Source organism: Stegostoma tigrinum, chromosome 15, assembly GCF_030684315.1.
Source record: "Stegostoma tigrinum isolate sSteTig4 chromosome 15, sSteTig4.hap1, whole genome shotgun sequence".
NCBI classification, from domain to species: Eukaryota; Metazoa; Chordata; class Chondrichthyes; order Orectolobiformes; family Stegostomatidae; genus Stegostoma; species Stegostoma tigrinum.
Window position 1 is genome coordinate 19,568,141 of NC_081368.1, and position 16,740 is coordinate 19,584,880.

The following is a 16,740-nucleotide window of genomic DNA, read 5'->3' on the forward strand; positions in this document are numbered from 1 at the left end:
ACGAGAAATTTTACTCAAGATTTAGTGTGTAGTATGCTGATGTTTCACCACTGGAATTGAGTTTCAAATTGATCCCACAAGACAGTTAAAAAATAAATCCTCACCATTAGATATTTAGGGTCCTTTTGAAGTTGAAGATTTCACTTCAGTCCCAGAGGAGTGTGGAACTACTGCATAAAGAAAAACATATTATTTTTCAAATACAGGCATTGATTTAGCAGCCTCACATGTAGAATCAATGAGAATAATAGTTGTGGTAAATGGAATTCAGAAGCTGCTGGAACTCCACAGATGTCTGACACAATGTACAAACCTCAGGGATCCCAACATTGAATGGAAATACTGCAGGAATGCAAATTGCTGCTTCCTGACTTTCCCTTCATTAAAGTGATGTTGGATATTTCCTTTGAAACATCCAGGGAATGTGACAATAAAAACAGCATCCAACACTACGTGTGTCATTTAACAGCCTTTTAAAGCATCCCCATTCGTACATTCACCAAAATTCAACAGCATGTTAACTGTAAACACAGGCATGTTCCTGTGTTTACAGTTAACATGCTGTTGAATTTTGGCATGTTCCTGTGTTTATCGCCTGTCCGTACAGTTAACATGCTGTTGAATTTTGGTGACTGCATTAATGGTTTGTGAAAAATAAGATGTGTGTTTCATTAGTCGTCTATGTTAATTGATTGACTTGGAATTGTTCAACATACAATGAGCCCCTCATGTTATTGGAAGTAGTGCTCTTGAAAGATCCTCCAAATCTGGCAACAAGAAAGGTGGCTCAACGTCAATGTTCTCTTTAAAACTTGTTATTCTAGCAGCAAGAGGTTTGTTTATCTTACGCCTGACACCACACTCAGGAAGCAACAGTTCTACTCAAAACTGGCTCATCGTGGGACACTCCTGAGTGGACAGTGGGACATTTTAGGTTTGATTCAAAAACATCGCTGAAGAATTCAAACATCTCCTCCAACACCTGAGGGTCTTCGTCTTGTAGCTGAACCAAATGGAAAATGGTGACCAGGGCAGGCAATGACAACACTGGGAAACTTCATTGGGCATGGGCAGCGATTCTGTTGAGCCAAGGGAGGGAGCATACAAACCTTCAAACGACACACCTAGCCACCTCTTCAAACCCGCTTGACTCACATTTGACAGAGGCTGCAGATTATAGAACATAGAACATAGAACATAGAACAGTACAGCACAGAACAGGCCCTTCAGCCCACAATGTTGTGCCGACCATTGATCCTCATGTATGCACCCTCAAATTTCTGTGACCACATACATGTCCAGCAGTCTCTTAAATGACCCCAATGACCTTGCTTCCACAACTGCTGCTGGCAACGCATTCCATGCTCTCACAACTCTCTGCGTAAAGAACCTGCCTCTGACATCCCCTCGATACTTTCCACCAACCAGCTTAAAACTATGACCCCTCGTCTTAGCCATTTCTGCCCTGGGAAATAGTCTCTGGCTATCAACTCTATCTATGCCTCTCATTATCTTGTATACCTCAATTAGGTCCCCTCTCCTCCTCCTTTTCTCCAATGAAAAGAGACCGAGCTCAGTCAACCTCTCTTCATAAGATAAGCCCTCCAGTCCAGGCAGCATCCTGGTAAACCTCCTCTGAACCCTCTCCAAAGCATCCACATCTTTCCTATAATAGGGCGCCCAGAACTGGACGCAGTATTCCAAGTGCGGTCTAACCAAAGTTTTATAGAGCTGCAACAAGATCTCACGACTCTTAAACTCAATCCCCCTGTTAATGAAAGCCAAAACACCATATGCTTTCTTAACAACCCTGTCCACTTGGGTGGCCATTTTAAGGGATCTATGTATCTGCACACCAAGATCCCTCTGTTCCTCCACGCTGCCAAGAATCCTACCCTTAATCCTGTACTCAGCTTTCAAATTCGACCTTCCAAAATGCATCACCTCGCATTTATCCAGGTTGAACTCCATCTGCCACCTCTCGGCCCATCTCTGCATCCTGTCAATGTCCCGCTGCAGCCTACAACAGCCCTCTACACTGTCAACGACACCTCCGACCTTTGTGTCGTCTGCAAACTTGCTGACCCGTCCTTCAATTCCCTCGTCCAAGTCATTGATAAAAATTACAAACAATAGAGGCCCAAGGACAGAGCCCTTTGGAACTCCACTCACCACTGACTTCCAGGCAGAATATTTTCCTTCTACTACCACTCGCTGTCTTCTGTTGGCCAGCCAATTCTGTATCCAAGCAGCTAAGTTCCCCTGTATCCCATTCCTCCTGACCTTCTGAATGAGCCTACCATGGGGAACCTTATCGAATGCCTTACTGAAGTCCATATACACCACATCCACAGCTCGACCCTCATCAACCTTTCTAGTCACATCCTCAAAAAACTCGATAAGGTTTGTAAGGCATGACCTACCCCTCACAAAGCCGTGTTGACTGTATTTGATCAAGCCATGCTCTTCCAGATGGTCATAAATCTTATCCCTCAGAATCCTTTCTAACACCTTGCAGACGACAGACGTGAGACTTACCGGTCTATAATTGCCGGGGATTTCCCTATTTCCTTTCTTGAAGAGAGGAATTACATTTGCCTCTCTCCAGTCCTCAGGTACGACTCCAGTGGAGAGCGAGGATGCAAAGATCTTCGCAAGTGGCGAAGCAATTGCATTTCTCGCTTCCCAAAGCAGCCGAGGACAAATCTGATCCGGGCCTGGCGACTTGTCAATCTTAATGTTTGACAAAATTTTCAGCACATCAGCTTCGTCTATCTCTATCCATTCCAGCATGCACACCTGCCCTTCAAAGGTTTCATTCACTACAAAGTTGGTTTCTTTCGTAAAGACAGAAGCAAAAAACTCATTTAGGGCTTCCCCTACCTCCTCAGGCTCCACACACAAGTTCCCTATGCTATCCCTGATCGGCCCTACTCTTTCTTTGACCATTCTCTTATTCCTCACGTAAGTGTAAAATGCCTTTGTGTTTTCCCGGATTTCTTCTGCCAAGCCTTTCTCGTGCCCCCTCCTGGCTCTCCTCAGACCATTTTTGAGCTCCTTCCTTGCATTGGACTTATCATCCCCATCTCAGAATTCACTGAAGGACAGTGGAAGCAATTTATCACTGATCCCGAAGGACTGCCTAAGAAGAAAAGGCCAGTTGTCTGTGTTTCTTCATGTTTCTTCTGAGCATCTGTGCATCAATGATCATTCTGCCTGTTATTAGCTTTTTAGTTTGCCACTGCATAACCAGTTTCAAGGTGGTGCATTGCAAGTAAGCCACGGTAATATTTTATTCTTTTTGCCATTAGAAATTTGCTTGCATAAAGCCATTCTCTTCTGTCCCTGGCACAAACTCCGCTTCCCTAGTCTCTGACTCCATCCTCTTTCCTGGCGTCTATTTAAAGCCGAAGCAAGCAGACTGCTCACATCTTTAGAGCCACATTTTATGCTGTATTTCACACCAATATAGCCTTACATTAGTGAGACTGCCTAATTAAATCTCCATAATATTGTAGTCACCACAGTGTCTTCAATCAGTTTCTGCTAAAACCTTGATTCATGTGCTTAGACAGCACCCTCCAAAACCCCAACCACTGCCATCTCGAAGGACAAGGACAGCAGATACGTGGGAACTATCATCAGAAAGTTTCTCTCCAAGCTGCTCACCAACCTGACGTGGAAATATATCACAGTCTCTTCATTGTCACAAGGTCAAAATCCCGAAACTCCCTCCTTAACATCACTGGGTGTAGTTACATTGCAAATGCAGCTCACCACCACCTTCTCCAGGGCAACTGAGGATAGGCATTAGATGTTAGCCCAACATTGAAGCTTACATCCCATGAATGAATAAAAATAAAGCAAAGTGGAATTCCTTAAAAGGTGGAATTATATATTTCCTTTTACTGTGGTAGCCAAATCATTGTAGTCTTCCTTCCAACAGTCTTGCAAAAGATTTTGGCGTTTAGACATTTCTGAGTTTCTGGGGGACTTGAGACTGAGGCAAGCAGACTGTTCATGCTTTTTGAGCCACATTTGGTGCTGTAATTCACAAAAATACAGCCTTACATTCACTCCTGTGAGGGTGAAGGGCAAAGTCGACAGGAGTAGGAAACCCTGGATGACAAGAGGCTTTGACCAGAAAAAAGGAAACATAGCTCAGGAACAGGCAGCTGGGATGAAGGGAATCCCTAGAGGTATGTAGTAAATTCAGCAGTTTACTAAACAAGGAAATCAGGAGGATGAAAAGGAGGCACAAGATAGCTTTGGTTGAGAAGATTAGGGCAAATTCTAAGAGATTTTTAAAGTTTATTAAAGGAAACTGTATAACTAGAGAGAGAATGGGATGCCTCAAGGGCCAGAGTGGACATATAAGCGTGGAACCACAGGAAGTGGATGAGATCCTCAATGAATATATCTCCTGCATGTTTACTGTGGAGAAAGACATGAAGACTTGAAAACTTGGGGAAGTTAGTGGCAATATCTTGGGAACAGTCCATATCACAGTAAAGGAGGTGTTGGAAGTATTAGAATGTATGAAGGTGGATAAATTTCCTGGTCCTGATCTGATATATCCAAGAAACCTGCAAGAGGCTAGACAATAAACTGTGGTTCTTATGTTTGCAGCATTATTAGCCAGAGATGAGGTCCCAGAAGAGGATGCCGAATGTTGTGCCCATACAGTAGGATGTTCTGGAAGCTTAGATCATACGGAATTTCAGGAGAATTGGCAAGTTGGATACACAATTGGCTTGATGGTACGAAGCAGAAAGTAACAGTGGAAGGATGCTAGTCAGACTGAAGGCCTGTGACCAGTGGTGTGCCTCAGTGGTTGATGCTGGGCCCATTGCTGTTTGTTATCTATATTAATGATTTGGATGAGAAGGTACAAGGCAATGTTAGTAAAGTTTGTGATGATACCAAAATAGGCAGTATTGTGGACAGTGAGGAAGGTCATCAGAAATTGCAGCAGGATCTTGATTACCTGGGGAAGTAGGCCGAGAAATGGCAAATGGTGTTTATAGATAAGTGTGAGGTGTTGCATTTTGGATGGTCAAATCAGGGTAGGAGTTTTATGGTGAATGGTAGGGCCTTAAGGAGTGAGGTGGAACAGAGGGACCTTGGACTTCAGATGCATAGCTCTCTGAAAGTGGAGTCACAGGTAGACAGGGCAGTGAAGAAGGGTTTTGGCACACTGGCGTGCATCAGTCAGGGCATTGAGTATAGTAGTTGTGAAGCTATGTTGCAGTTGTACAGATCGTTAGTGAGGCTGCACTTGGAGTATTGTTCAGTTTTGGTCACTTTGCTGCAGGGAAGATGTTATTAGAGTGCAGAAGAATTTTGCAAGGATATTGCCAGGACTCAAAGGTCTGAGTTATAGGGAGAGGTTGGACAAGCTAGGACTATTTTTCTTCAGAGTGTACGAGACTGAGAGGGTCCTTATAGAAATATATAAGATCATGAGAGGCATCAATAGGGTGAATGAGCTGAGTCTTCTTCCCAGGATTGGGAAATTGTGGCCTAGAGGGCATCAGTTTAAATTAAAAGGGTAAAGAATACACAGGAATCTGAGAGGCAACTTTTTTTATACCGAGGGTGGTACGCATGCAGAATGAGCTGCCAGCAGAAGTCGTTGGGGTGGACAAATTTGGATGAGTACATGGGAAAGAAAGTTTTAAAAGGATATGGGTCAAATGCAGGGAAATGGGGTTAGCGTGGATGGACATTTTGGTCAGCATGGACCAGTTGGACTAGTTTGGATGTCTCCGTGCTGTACGATTTTATGACTCTAAATGGAAACTTTATTGAAGTCGCCATGCTTATGATTTAAAAGTGAAAGTGGGATTGTTGTTTAAACACAGTATGAATAGTGCATTATTACAGTCACGGTGGAACGGCCTCCTTGAGCACCACAATAATTCTGTGAAATGTTCTAAAAATACACATTTATAATGTGTACCAGTTCTTATTCTGTGCAAAAGGGACGTCAGGGTAAGTGTAATACTGCAGAATAACAGCAAGAACTTACATATATTTAACAACTTTAACAGCATAAAATATTCCAAAATGTTTTGCAGGAGCATTGTTAAGCAAGCCACTGAAGGTGTTATTAAAACAGGATTTTTAATGAGCTTGCAACCGACTCATCTCTTATTCTTCTAAACTCTAATGGATACATGCCTTGCATGTCCCATCTTTTCTCATAAGACAACCCAGCCATTGTATGTAGTGACCTAGTCAATCTTCCCTAGTCTGATTCCAATGCATCTGCATCCTTCCTCAAGAAAGGAGGTCAATTCGATACACATCACTCCAGATGTGCTATTACCAATGTCCTGTATAACCGAACCATATCCTTCCTTCCTTTGTACTTAATTCCCTTCAGAATAAGTAACAACATTCTATTAGCTTTCCTAATTAGAAACAGCAACAAAAATTACTGGAAAAACTCAGTAGGTCTGGCGGCATTGGTGGGTAGGAAACAGAATTAAAGTTTCAGGTCTAGAGATTCTTCTTCAGAACACTGGACTCATTCTGAAGAAGTTTCCTGGACTTGAAAAGTTAACTCTACTTTCTGTCCACAGATGCTGCCACACCTGCTGAATTTTTCCAGTAACTTATGTTGTTGTTTCTGATTTCCAGCATCCGCAGTTCTTTTGTTTTATTTTTAGCTTTAGTAATTACTTATTTTACCCGCATGCTAACTGTTTATGATTTATGCACTAGGACACCTAGATCCTTTGTGCAACTTCGAGCTCTGCACTTCTCACCACTTCGATGAAATGCTATTTTCTTAGTCTTCCTGGAAAAATAAATAATCCACATTTTCCCAATATTATTCAGCATTTGCCATATCTTTTCTTACCTACTTAATCTATCTATATCCCTTTGAAATCTTCTTTTCAGAACTTACTTTCCTACCTATCCCTTGTGTCATCAGCAAACCGCACCTTAGGTCCTTTCATCAAAATAATTTATTTAAATTGTAATTGAGGCCTCATTTGTGGCAAAGACACATTATATTTTACCAACTAGAAAAAGACCCATTTATGCCTACTCTGTTTCCCATTAGCTACCCAAACTTCTATCCAGGTGAATACGTTACCCTTATACCATTAACTTTTATTTTCTCTATTAACCTTTGATGCAGCACATACCAAATATCTTACAGAAGTCTAAGTACAATACATCCATCAGTTTCTTAATAGATGTTGCTTAGTCAAGAAGTTCAAATAAATTGGCTAAGCATGACTCAAAATTTTACAAAACCGTTCTTCCCAATTACCTTGAATTTTGTGAAGAGCCCCGCCATAACATCTTTAAGAATAGCTTCTAATATTTTCCTTTCATCAGATTATTAAGTGATAGAGCCCATAGTTCCCTGCTTTTGTTCTCTTTCCCTTTGAATTTAAGCATTTGGCGAGTCACTTTCCAATTGAATGGGACCTTCATCAAATCTAGGAACTTGGAGAAAGCTAAAACCAGCGCAGCAGTTATCTCTCTTGTCAAGTTTTTTGAGATTCCAGGATGAAGTCAGTAAGGACCCAGGCACTTGTCGGCTCACAGTTCCAAATATTTGCTCGGTGCTACTCTCCTGCTGTTATAGTTTTTTTGATATCCTCTTTTCTTACCATTTTCCGATTTCCAGTTGCTTTCGGGACGTTACTTGCATTCTCTATGCTAAAGACTGATGCAAACTACCTGTTCAATTCATCTGTCGTCTTCATTTCTGAGGATAGACTGTCTACCAATATCCATTAAAAGTCCGACTCTCACAGTTAACTTGACTGGATCTCTTCACACCCTGCTTCCTGCAAGAATCTATTCTATTCTCCTAGATTTTCCCTTCCATCTGTTCTGACAATGCCGTCTTCCACTGGGCTGCCTCTGGCATGACCTCCTATTTCCACAATGACGAATACCCCATTGGAGTTGACAGGACCTCCAGCCATGTCTAACCCATCTCCCACAGTTCTGCCCTCATCCATTTCCTTCCTTCCGAGAACAATGCTAGGGTTCCTCTTCTCCTTACTTTCCACCACACTAGTCTCTGCATTCAAAAGATCATCCTCTGCCAATTTCACCATTGGCTGCTGCACATGTTTCCCAGAATGCAACGTTCATGCAACACTAGTCAGTAAGAACAATTCTCCGAGGGCTTGCCACATCTTGGCCTTGAATCTCAGGAGAGCTGGGCTGAGAGGTTTTCCACTGTATCTGATATATTAATACAAACCATCTGTCAATGACCTGAGGTTATGACTGCTGAAAAGAGAAAACTATATGGAATGAACTGCCAGAGGAAGTGGTGGAGGCTGGTACAATTATATCATTTAAAAGGTATCTGGATGGGCAGGTGAAGAGGAAGGGTTTAGAGGGATATTGGTCAAATGTTTGCAAATGGGACTAGATTAATTTAAGATAGCTGGTTGGCATGGATGAGGTGAACCAAAGGGTTTGCTTCTGTACTGTACATCTCTATGGCTCTACGACTGTTGGTAGCAGAACACAGCCCTTGCTACTTTAGTACCTTTTATGACTTCAGGATTTTCCAAAACACTTTACGGCCAATCAAATAATTGATGGAGAAAGACTACAGAAAGCTACAGAACAGAGGGATTTGGAAACACTCATCCACTAATCGCAAAAATTAGCATCGAGTTCAGCAGGTACTAATAAAGACAAAAAGAATGTTGCCTTTACTTCAAAAGGAATCGAGTATAAATATAAGGAAGCTTTGCTAAAACTATACAAGGCAGTAGCCAGACCACATAACAGTTTTGGGCCCCTTGTCATATGAGGAGAGGTTAAGTAGATTAGTATGCATGTATTGAAATATTGAAGAATGAAAAGTGGTCTGACTGAAACATACAAGAGAGGACTTGACAGGGCAGACGTAGAAATATTTTTCTCTTTGTGGGAGAATCTAAGCCGAGGGGATATATCTCAAAATAAGGGGTCACACATTCATGCCACAGATGGGAAGAAAAGAGCTAAGAATCTGTTTAACTACTCACTGCAGAGAGGCTGGGCCCTTAAGTATATTCAAGGCTGAAACAGATTTTTTTTAATCAGTGAGGGAATCAAGGGTTGTGAAGTAAAGGCAGGAAAGTGGAGTTGAGGACAATCAGATCAGCCAGCTCTCATTGGAAGAGGGAGCAAACTCCATGGGCTGAATGGCCTACTTGTGTTCCCATGTCTTCTTTGGCCTTATGGTTGTAATGCAGAAAGCGCAGCAGCCATATGTTCATGGGGAGATAATTTGCTTTTCTTAGCAGGAGTAATGGTTGGCCTGTTCACCAGGTTTCTGATGAAGGGTCCTGGCCTGAAACGTCAGCTTTTCTGCTCCTGACATGCTGCTTGGCCTGCTGTGTTCATCCTGCTCCACACTTTGCTATTTCGGATTCTCCAGCATCTGCAGTTCCAATTATATCTATAATACCCCTGCTGTTTTTGGAAACAGTGAATTAGTGTCATTGGATCTTTTATGAGGGAGATGAGGCCTCGAAATGTGGTTTCACCTGAAAGCCAGCAACTTCAATAGAGTAACACATCAGCTTTGATCAGTTTGTTTGAATCCAGTCGTAGTACTTCAATCCTTAACCTCATGACAGGAGCTACGCTCCATATACCAAGAGAAATGCCTCGCTGCTGTCCGAAAAGTACAACTTTCAAAGGCTTCTTCCAGAAGCTGAAAGTGCTGGCTGTCACGAATGAGAGAGAAGCAAACTCCCGGTTGTTGTTTCTTTTATCGTTTAAACATCTTTCTCTGTATTTTCCAAAGCAAAGCCTAAAACTTGGTAGGAAAGAATGACAAAATGCTGCTGTTTTGTTAAAACATAATTTAGGAAATAATAATTGAACTTACTTTGTAAAATACAAGGAGAAGGAGGAGAAGTTTCTGTAACCGTGAGGCAGTGTAATTTAAGGGACTAACCCAAGTTAAGTCTGAAAGTTTGAATCCTGGACATACTGTGAAGAATAAAGTTTAAAGGAACACGGCGAGGGCGAAGCAAAAAGTGACGATAAAACGTGCGGACTTGCATCACAAATACTGTCACGCAACTGCACTTTTGATGGTGGGGTGACAATTTATAATCTCCTATTTCTGCGGGTGGGGTGGGACTTTATTTGTTCTGAAATTTAGTTTTACGTTTGTTCTGCAAAGACGGTGGGGGGGAAGAGATCCAAATGATGACAGGGGTAAATAATAACCAAACAGTCAGGGGAAAGGAGACCATTCTTTGAAAAAAATGTTTTATTGGGTTCATCGCAAGAAGAGACGCTAAGCAGAGCGGACGCCGAAATATTCTTGTCGAACAGGACTTTGCCTCGTCTGACCCGAACTTCTCCGGAGATGTTGCTCAGAGATTTGCAACATTTTCTGTTCTTTTTGTAACGAATTCAGCCCGATGCTCAATGATGGGCGTATCAGTTAACCAATTGAAGAGAAGCTCGTCTCCTTGAGGTGGGACTTACAGGTTTGATTGGCAGCTAGAATGTAAAACCTTGGTTTCACTGTCTCAGAAGGCATTTACACCAGACCCTCTTCAGTGCAGGAAGCTGGTGCTGTTTACAATCAACTGACTGGATGTCTTTTTTCTCTGCGTTGGGCTTTGGCTAAGAAATGGACGATTGAATATGGTTCAGTGAGGAAAGGGAGCACTGCTTTTAAGATCTGGATTGATCCCCACCAGGAAAAAGATGTCATCGAAAAGTTTCGAGGGCAAGTTATCAAACTACGAGAAAGAGCTGCCCTCCGCCTGCAACAACTGCAGGAAGCAGTGTACTAACCTCGGGATGTACCTGGGGTTCTTCGCCCTGTCGTTGTGCCTGCACCTGGTCACGCTGCTCTGTTACTTGGATCTGCGCTCCGAGGTGAAACGGGAGCTGAGGCCGCAGAGCAGCAGCGACGGTTCAGCCGAGGGTTTAGCGGATGCTTCGTTTCTGCCGCTGGAGCCGGGCGAGCATTTGCTGGAAACGCCGTCAGCTGCTGCCGCTGACTGGGTGAGTGGGGCTCGGAAGGTCTCTCCCTTATAGACCACCTCCCCAAGACATCTCACACTGTCTTGGAGCTGTAAACGATTCCCTGGTTAAACTTCCCTAACGTCCAGCCAGCCCCTATTTGCCCTCCAACCCATTTATTGCTACAGTGTAACTTGCATAACCAATATGTACCGTATATTCATTGAGCCAGTAGTTAAAGTGTTTTCTTTTCGGATATGCGATGGGGCGACTTAATAAGCATGTGTGCTTTGAACGAATGGGTTAAATATCGCTGTTTATTCTGTCTGCAGAGCGATTTTTCAATCACACGTTTGCTTTCTTTCGCAAAGTCGCTGTCTCCATCAGAATCTACATTTATTTTAGATATTTTTAATCAAATTATCCAGAAATGGAGGAGGTGAGACCTGAGTGCAGGTCTTCTACCTTAGAGGTAGGGACATTATCACTGCACCGCAACAGCCTTCCAGTAGATATTTGACTGACTTCTTGGTGAACTTTTTGGTGATTGAGCGCTTATGCTAAATAGAAATAACTTGCGTTTCTTTAAACGAGTTAATGGAGGAAAACACCTTCGTTGTTTAATAGGACGTGGTTAGTGTTTATTGCCCATTCTTTATTGCCCTTGAGAAGGGCATTGGGTGAACAATCAACACAAGATTATTTTAACGTTGCTGATTCCGTAGATGAGGGGTGATCTAGCGGTTTAGCTCAATGTGAAGACTTGGAAAGGGTGTGAAAGAGCACTCCATTGGAACTGAAGTCACCCACTGGCAGATTTTAATGTTGCCTGCTGTGTACTGCAGTCTGAGATGCAGTCCTGCCCCACGATATCTTTCTAGCTTTTGGCATAATGTTGGTGTGACGTTGGCTTATTGAGCAGCTTCCATGATCCTTCAATACACGCAGTAATCCACAGCAGACATAGGGGTTTGTCTACATGGTACATTCTACATTGGACCTAATCAGCTAAGGTTATTGCTGCTGGAAAATGCACATTGACAGACACTGAGAACGAACTTGGCTACATTAACTGCCTATCACTTAGTATGTGGACTCAAATCTGAAACATAACCTTTCAGTGGTGGGCGATATGGAAGAACAGCTACCTTTTGTAGTCCGAACGGTGTGGTGAATGGAACAACATGGTAACTCATTGTCACTTGTATTTTTACAAATACTAAGGAACTGTTCTTTATCACTGAAGGTTGAAGAGTTCACTGAGTACCAATGAGAAATTTGAGAGAGTGTGAGGGAACAAAGACTCAATCCAATGTAAGGACTCAGTAATAATACTATAAGACTGTAAGTCTCACTATTTCTGTGCATTAAAGCTGAACTGGTGTAATCATCTGATATAGAATTACAAATACAGTCTGTAATTACAGATTCAGTAGCTTGTAAAGTTTAATGCATAAGAAAAGTGCTGTAGATAAAATAGTTTGCATTTGGGAGAAACAGTGTCACTGAAATGCATGCAGTATTGCTTTTCAGAGTAACACAGTGCATTGTTCACTACTTATTGAGGTTCAAAACATAACCATAGAATTTTACAGTGTAACAGACCCATCTTGTAGTGCTGGTTTGCTAAAAGAGCTTTTCTCCTAATCCTTTATCCTCCATACCCTTTTTAATAGATATGTACAGACAACTTCATGCGACATTTGCAAACACAGTATTGCTCAGTACAGTGCTTCTTGTCAATTGCTTTTCCATGACAGTAACCGGTTAACTGGCAGTAACATGTTTTGTTCTGTATCGCAATGTTGTGATAATGGTGCTGAGTGCTTTCTCTGCAGTGGAAATTGCTCAAAATTTTTTAGTGATATCAAACCCAGGAACTCCCATTGGGGAGAATACATTCAGCGCTAATCCTACTAATGTGTAGGCACTAGACAAGCATTATGTGCCTGTAATAACTTGCTAATTGTTTTGAAGTGACTTGTCACCACAATTAGTAGTCAACATGCCAATGATATCACAATACTTTAGAATATCCAAAAGTGATGAGAAATCGTGAAAAGAATGTTTAATAATTTTGTTTTGGTCTCTATGAAAACATTTCCATATATCTGCATGTGCTTGTGTTAATACATAGATGCGGTTGGTGTAAAGTCTGGTGTTTAACCTTACTAGTAAGAGTGCTAGAGTTTTAACTCTCTGGAAGAATGTGGTTACAGAAAAAAATAGATTGTAAGTTACCCAATGGCTAAACAGGTATGAACGTGAGGAGATTAGATAAATATCTGATGAAAAATATTGAAGGCAGCAAGCGTGATTGTTTATTTGAATGCGCGAGTGAGTACTGGTGTTATTAGACAGATGGTTCGTTTGCACTGATTGTTATTTCTGTGTTGAAATGTTCGATATCATGTAATCACTTTTTGATTAATGCATGGGAAAGTTAAATGAAGGTGAGAGTCTTGTTCACTCTGCATGCAGTCCGACCAGAAAAACGAGTAAATATTGATCAAGGATCTCAAAAGTAAAAGTTGAAACAGTCCCAGAAAACTAGAACCAATAGAATGAACAGAGATTTGGAATAAGTTGGTTGTACAGTACTACCCATTTATTCACTTTTTTCTTTGATCATTGATTGAGTTATTGTCAGTGGAACCTGACCTTGCACTTATATTGCAGAAGTGATTGCCCTACAGATGAACTTAATTGGATGTGAAGCACCTTGGAACATCTGAGTTTGTAGACTGTACTTTAGAAATGCACAAAACTAAAAGAACTGTGGTTGCTAGAAATCTTGGGGAAAGAAAACAGAAATGTGTGGAAAATCTCAGCAGGCCTGGCAGCATCTGTGGAGAGAAATCAGTTAACTTTTTTCGTATAAAAATATCTTTTTTACATATAGTCACTAAAACACTTCTGTTCTGCACAGTACTATATGGAGAAACAAGCAACATTGGAATTTGACTCTTTCCAACAAAACAAACCAAAGGCATTTCATACTTATTTAAGGCTGTATTAACAAACGTTTGAGGCACTGGAAGGGTTTGAGTTTGCGTTTCAGGTCCAGTGACTCTTGTTCTGAACTGATGGTAGCTGGGATGGTTTTTAAACAAAAGATGGGGTGGGAGGAGGGAAGAGAATTATCGATAGGGTCCAAAGAGAGAGAGAAATAAATTAAACAAACAAAGGGGTGGATAGCAGTCAGCCCGGAAGAATGAATAGCTGCTACTGGGGACTATTAGTAGTGGACAATGAGAAGTGTGTGGTAGCAGCCCATGTTGTGTCCTGGTGTGTGGCAATAGAAAGCCTGGGAAAAAGTGCTTAAGCCTAAAAATTGTTGAACTCAATGTTTAAGTCCAGTTTTTAAGCATGGTCCTCAAACAGAAAATGACCTGCTCTTCTTCCAGCTTGTGCTGAGCTTCACTGGAGCACTGCACACTGCTGGTGTGTTGAAGTGACAAGCAATTGGAATCGCAGGGTCTGTTTTCCAGTTTGTTTCTCCAATGTAGAGGAGACCACATTGTTAGCAGCAGGTACAATAGATTAGTTTGTGTGGAGTGCAGATAAAGTGCTATTTCACCTGGAGGGTAAGTTTGGGACCTGGGGATGGTAAGGAAGAAGGAAGTAAATTGACAGGTGTTACACTTACTGCATTTGTTCACTAAAGCCCTTTAGGGAAGGAAAATGTTACCCTTACGTTATCTGACCGACATGTGACTCTGGACCCACAGTGATGCGGTTGACTTTCGACGGCCCTCTGGGCAATTAGGGATGAGTAATAAATGCTGCACAGCCAGAAATGCCCTCATTCTGTTAATGGAGTTGCAAGGGAAGATACCATGAGGCTGTTGGGGATCTTGCAGAGGTTGTTGGGACTGAAGGAGGAGTGAACCAGGGAAGGCTGTTAAGAGAGGGGAGGAGAGGGGAGGGAAATATGTTTGGTAGCTTTCCTCTGGAGGTGACAGAAATAGTGGCTGATGATCATGTGGATGTGGATTCTGGTGGGATGGTAGCTGAGGACAAAGGGGATTCTATCGCTGTTGTGGGAGAGAAGTGAGGGGGTGAGGGCTGAGGTGCGGGAGATGGGTCAGACAAACGCGCGAGGGCCCTGTCAATTAAGGTGCTGGGGAGTCCTCAGTTGTGGAAGCAGGTGGGTGTTTCCGAGGCTTCCTTGTTGAAGTTGACATCATAAGAACAGATGACACCGAGGAACTGCGAGATTGGAATAGAAGCTTTACAGGAAGCAGGATGTGAGGATGTGTAGTCATGGTAAATGTGGGAGTCAGTCGGATTGTAGTCCCCATCAGCAGCTATTCATTCTCCCTGATTGACCTTTAACACTCCTTTTGTCTGTCCAAATGATTTTTCCTCTCTTTGAGTTCTTGCCTCCACGTATTGTGTACTCTACGCTCCCCTAGGCCACCCATCTTTGGTATAAAAGCCATCCTTTTTCTGGCTACCATCACTAGATCATTAGGGTCATGAGATCCAAAATGTTAACTCTGACTTGTCTGCACAGATACTGCCAGACCTGCTGAGCTTTTCTGGCAATTTCTGTTTTTTGTATAGAAATGCAAATTCTTTGTTTGTGAAATGCCCGAACATTTTTTTTAATAAGTAAAGAAAGCCTAAAGACAAATTCTTCTCAATTTAAGAGATGTGGGCTTCTCTGGCATTTGCTATCCATCATGAATTGAGCTACCTTTGTGAACTGCTGCAAAGTATGTGGTAATTGTTTTAATTTGTAAAATTTATGGTAGACATATACTGATTAAATGTGTGAAAAATTAACAGTCTATGTACTTTTTAACCACTTTGATGATCCACATAAATGCACTGTTAACTTTTTAAAAGATGTATAGTTTATATTTTCAAGAGACAAAGCAAATGACAATGGCATTTTGTATTTAGGTAGTGCCTGGTAGTATCATAAAATATCTTTAGCTACTTCCCAGGAACATTATCAAATAAACTTTTAACACCAAACCACCTGAGGAGATATTAGGAATAATGATTAAAAGTTTGATCAACACAGATTTTGATTGTATCTTCTAAAAGGTGTACAGATTGAGACTTAGAGCCTTGGCAACTAAAGGTAATGGTTGGGTGGTTAAAATCAGGCATCTGCAAGAATATCAAAATTGGAGAAGCACACATATCTTGGGAACACTGGTGGAGGTTAGGGATAGGAAGGGAGATGCCAAAGAGAGATTTGTAAACAAGATTGAAGATTACAAAGTCTGATGCATTGCTTCACTGGATTGATGGATGAAGGAGACCTAGTGCGGGCTTTGAATGATCTTAAGTTTCCAAAGTGGAACCTGGGATATTGACCATACGTAAGATAATAGAATGTGAGGCTGGATGAACACAGCAGGCCAAGCAGCATCTCAGGAGCACAAAAGCTGATGTTTCGGGCCTAGACCCTGCTCTCGGATGAAGGGTCTAGGCCCGAAACGTCAGCTTTTGTGCTCCTGAGATGCTGCTTGGCCTGCTGTGTTCATCCAGCCTCACATTTTGTTATCTTGGAACTCTCCAGCATCTGCAGTTCCCATTATCTCTGATACTATATTGACCATACGTGTTGGGTGAAGTTTAGAGGTAGCACACGAGTGAGGTATTCAACAGCAGATGAGCTGAAATAGGCTCTGGATCTTGCTGAAATATAGTAGCAGCTTGGAGGTTAATGTTTTAAAGCGATGATTTGATAAAACCTGATCATTTGCAAGAGGGAAATAGGTTTGTCAGTGCAATCATAAATAGCAATTACTG

At 41.9% G+C, this 16,740-nt stretch overlaps 1 protein-coding gene across 3 annotated transcripts in view; it reads left to right on the forward strand.

Moving 5' to 3' along the window:
• The first annotated feature begins 10,546 nt into the window (after positions 1-10,546).
• eda (ectodysplasin A) overlaps positions 10,547-16,740 on the forward strand; it is a 239,386-nt gene continuing 233,192 nt past the window's right edge. For all 3 annotated transcript variants that reach the window (XM_059651274.1, XM_059651275.1, XM_059651276.1), the window contains exon 1: positions 10,547-11,010. In XM_059651274.1, coding sequence (XP_059507257.1) covers positions 10,708-11,010 — 303 coding nt within the window. In that variant the 5' untranslated portion in view covers positions 10,547-10,707. The remainder of the gene's footprint in view (positions 11,011-16,740) is intronic.